The 4,255-nt window shown below is 50.9% G+C and overlaps 1 protein-coding gene across 2 annotated transcripts in view; it reads right to left on the bottom strand.

Moving 5' to 3' along the window:
* Positions 1-4,255, bottom strand: part of CGN (cingulin) — a 29,970-nt gene that overhangs the window by 7,461 nt on the left and 18,254 nt on the right. For both annotated transcript variants that reach the window (XM_025365496.1, XM_025365488.1), the window contains exons 11-13: positions 2,414-2,623; positions 1,880-2,086; positions 1,256-1,513 (exon numbers count right to left, since the gene is read on the bottom strand). In XM_025365496.1, coding sequence (XP_025221281.1) covers positions 1,256-1,513; positions 1,880-2,086; positions 2,414-2,623 — 675 coding nt within the window. The remainder of the gene's footprint in view (positions 1-1,255; positions 1,514-1,879; positions 2,087-2,413; positions 2,624-4,255) is intronic.

Genomic DNA, 4,255 nt, shown 5'->3' with positions numbered 1-4,255 from the left:
TTTTTTTTTTTTTTTTTTTTTTTTTTTGAGACAGAGTCTTGCTCTGTGGCCCAGGCTGGAGTGCAGTGGCCGGATCTCAGCTCACTGCAAGCTCCACCTCCTGGGTCTACGCCATTCTCCTGCCTCAGCCTCCCGAGTAGCTGGGACTACAGGCGCCCGCCACCTCGCCCGGCTAGTCTTTTGTATTTTTTTGGTAGAGACGGGGTTTCACCGTGTTAGCCAGGCTGGTCTCGATTTCCTGACCTCGTGATCCGCCCGTCTCGGCCTCCCAAAGTGCTGGGATTACAGGCTTGAGCCACCGCGCCTGGCCCGAAATTTAAAATTCTACCAATGAAGATTTTTTTTGTTTGACAGGCTTTTGCTGTATTGCAGTGGGGCAGTCACAGCTCACTGCAGCCTCAACCTCCTGAGCTGAAGCAATCCTTCTACCTCAGCCTCCCGAGTAGCTGGGAATACAGATGTCTGGGTTCAAATCCTGGCTCTACCACTAATTAGCAACCATAGGCAAGTTACTTATCTTCTCTGGGTCTCAGTTCCTCATCTATAGAGAAACTGAGGCACAAGCCACCACACCTGGCTAATTTTTTTTTTTTTTTTTTTTTTTTAAGTAGAGACAGAGTCTTACTATGTTGCCCAAGCTGGCCAATGATGATTCTTGTATATAGGTTTTGTAGACTCCTAAGGGAGAATCCCAGGAGATGCTCTCCAAGAATGAAGACCATAAAGGAATGGGATGTGAGGGAAAGAGCAAAAGCATGGAGGGGAGGTAGGAAGGATGCCCCTTCCAGAAGATTTGGTCTTGGTCTTCCTAACAATGTACTTGAGGAAAGCAAACATCACACATTCTTTTTTGTTGTTCTTAAGACAGAGTCTTGCTCTGCCACCCAGGCTGGAGTGCAGTGGCGTGATCTCAGCTCACTGCAACCTCCGCCTTCCAGGCTGAAGTGATTCTCCTGCATCAGCCTCCTGAGTAGCTGGGACTACAGGCACGAGCCACCACGCCTGGCTAATTTTTTATATTTTTATTAGAGACAGAGTTTTGCTGTGTTGGCCAGGCTGGTCTCAAACTCCTGACCTCAGGTATCTGCCTACCTCAGCCTCTCAAAGAGCTGGAATTACAGGCGTGAGTCACCGCACCTGGCCATAAACATCACACATTCTGACTAACCCCTCTCCCCTAACCCCCTGTCCCCTCAGGCCAGCTTCTGGATGAGCTAGGCCTCTTCCTAAAGGCCCAGAATACCCCATGCCCCACCTCCTTGTTCAGTCGGTCCACAGTCCTATCCAGCAAATGCTTCTGCTCCTCCAGCTCAGCCTTGCCTCGCCGAAGCACCTCCCGCTGCTTCCCTTCCTCCTCCAGGGCCCGGTTCAGTGTCTGCTGCTCTTGCCCCAGGCGGGCCAGCCCCCGCTGAGCCTCCTCGAGGCGTGCCTCCAGTGCCCGCTTGGCTGCTGCCAGACTCCCTTCCTCTTCCTGGGAAGCATTCAGGGCCTCCTCCAGTTGCTGTTTCTCTGCCTGGGAGGTAGGGAAGCAGGGTTGGACTGAAAAAAGGCAAAACTTGGGTTCAAGTTATTTGGAGGTGGGTAGCTGGACGGGAGGTATTTATGAAAATGGTGCGCAATGAAAACAGGCTCCTAGCAAAGAAATCAGGATGCATAGAGCAAGCAAAGGGTGAGAGATAAGAGACAAAAATACCAGTGCAAAGACTGGAACACTGGCGCCAAAGTATACTCCAGGAAATAGACCCAAGGTTAACAGAGGGTTTGGGGAGGCGAAACAGATGCACACTAAGAACAAAGTGAAACTGATGGCTGTTTAGCATAGGAGTATTTCACCAGGGCTGAGCAGAGAGGGCTGGGCTGGGAGGGCAGAAGCACTGACCTCCAGCCGCTGCAGCTTGTCCCGTAGTCGTGCCTCCACCGCTTCCCCACCATCCACCAGACCTCGAGTCTCCTTCAGCTGCTGCTCCAAACCCAGGATGCGCCGGCGGAATTCGTCATTTTCCTCCTGGGTCTCCCGAAGCGTTGTCTCCACTGCGGCCCGCCGCTGCCCCAGCACTGCTGCCTCTGCCTCGGCCACCATCTTAGCCTAAGGACGGTTCAGGGGGTGGCAGCTCAGACCCCAGTGCTTGGGGCCATTGACCAAACCCAGGAAAGCCGTCCCAAAGACCGCCCATAAGAATGAGGCTTAAAGAAAGGAGCTGCCACCAGCTAGACGCTTCCCGGAAAATCCCACCCCTACAGAGATACAGGTGTCCTCCCCCTGCCAAATCCTGGCTTCTTTGAACCACACACCTAGGACCCAGGAACTGGTCAGTACATACCCATGACAGGTAACTTTCCACACCCTCTGGCTCCTCAGCCCTCCAGACACCCTCAGCCTCCACCTCCTAAGCCCTGTGCCCACTCCCCTTGCCTTGGAAGCCTCTTCACAGTCCTGTCGCAGTTGCTGGAGGGTCTTTTGTAGCTGGAGGTTCTGTTCTTCCAGCTCCCGACCTCGATCAGCCTCAACCCTCAGGACTGCCAGCTGCTTCTCCAACTCCCGGTCCCGGTGTCGCCCAGCCACCTCCTGGCTCTGCCGTTCTGCCTGCAGTTCCTTAAGCTCCTCCTGTGTCTGGAGCAGCTCCTGGAAGGAAAGGGGAGGTGATGGGGCACCTAGAGCCAGACTAAGATACCTGAATGTGGAGAAGCTGAAACTCTCACACACTGTCAGGGGGAATGAAAAATGATGTGGCCACTTCAGAAAGTAGTTCGGCAGTTTCTCAAAAAGTTAAACACAGATTTACCATTCATGTCACCAGCAATTCCACTCTTAGGTAACCCAAGAAAACTGAAAATGTATGTTCACACAAAAACTTATACATACGTGAATGTTCATAGTAGCATTATTCATTATAGCCCAAATGTATAAACAACCCAGATGTCCATGAATTGATGGCTGGACTAAACATGGTACACCCACAGAGTGGAATATTATCCAGCCATAAAAAGGAATAAAGTACTTGGCCAGGCGCGGTGGCTCACGCCTGTAATCCCAACACTTTGGAAGGCCGAGGCGGGTGGATCACGAGGTCAGGAGATTGAGACCATCCTGACAAACACAGTGAAACCCCGTCTCTACTGAAAATACAAAAAAAATTAGCCAGGCGTGGTGGCGGGCGCCTGTAGTCCCAGCTTCTAGGGAGGCTAAGGCAGGAGAATGGTGTGAACCTGGGAGGCAGCAGAGCTTGCAGTGAGCGGAGATCGCACCACTGCACTCCAGCCTGGGCGACAGAGTGAGATTCCATCTCAAAAAAAAAAAAAAAAAAAAAGGAATGAAGTACTCATACTTGCTACCACATGGACAAACCTCGAAAACACTATGCTAGGTGAAAGAAGCCAGACACTTAAGGCCATATATTATAGGATTCAATTATATGAAATATCCAGAATAGGTAAATCCAGAGTGAAAAAGTAGATTAGTGGTTGCCATTGGGTGGGGGGATGATGGTTGTACAACTTTGTTAATATAATAAAAACCACTGGGTGCCAGGCACCAGTGGCTCATGCCTGTAATCCCAGCAGTTTGGGAGGCCGAGGCAGGTGGATCACCTGAGGTCAGGAGTTCAAAACCAGCCTGGCCAACATGGCAAAACCCTGTCTCTACTAAAAATACAAAAATTAGCCAGGCGTGGTGGTGTGTGCCTGTAATCCCAGCTGCTTGGGAAGCTGAGGCAGGAGAATGGCTTGAACCCAGAAGGCGGAGGTTGCAGTAAGCCGAGACTGTACCACTGTACTCCAGCCTGGGTGGCACAGTGAGACTCTGTCTCAAAAAAAAAAAAAAAGAAACCATTGGATTGTACAAAGATGACTTTTACAGCATGTAAAATATAACTCCATTTAAAAAAAACAAAAGTGAAGGGAGAGTACATGAAGGTATGACTAGTGCAACTAGTTGTTTAAAAAAATATAGTATGAGGCCGGGGGCAGTGGCTCACACCTGTAATCCCAGCACTTTGGGAGGCTGAGGTGGGCGTATCACGAGGTCAGGAGATCAAGACCAACCTGGCTAACACAGTGAAACCCCGTCTTTACCAAAAATACAAAACAAAATTAGCCGGGCGTGGTGGTGGGTGCCTGTAGTCCCAGCTACTCGGGAGGCTGAGGCAAGAGAATGGCGTAAGCCCGGGAGGCAGAGCTTGCAGTGAGCCGAGATCGCACCACTGCACTCCAGCCTGGGTGACACAGTGAGACTCAATCTCAAAAAAAAAATATATAT

This window comes from Theropithecus gelada, chromosome 1 (genome assembly GCF_003255815.1).
Source record: "Theropithecus gelada isolate Dixy chromosome 1, Tgel_1.0, whole genome shotgun sequence".
NCBI lineage: Eukaryota > Metazoa > Chordata > Mammalia > Primates > Cercopithecidae > Theropithecus > Theropithecus gelada.
This window is presented reverse-complemented; position numbering and strand designations above follow the sequence as displayed.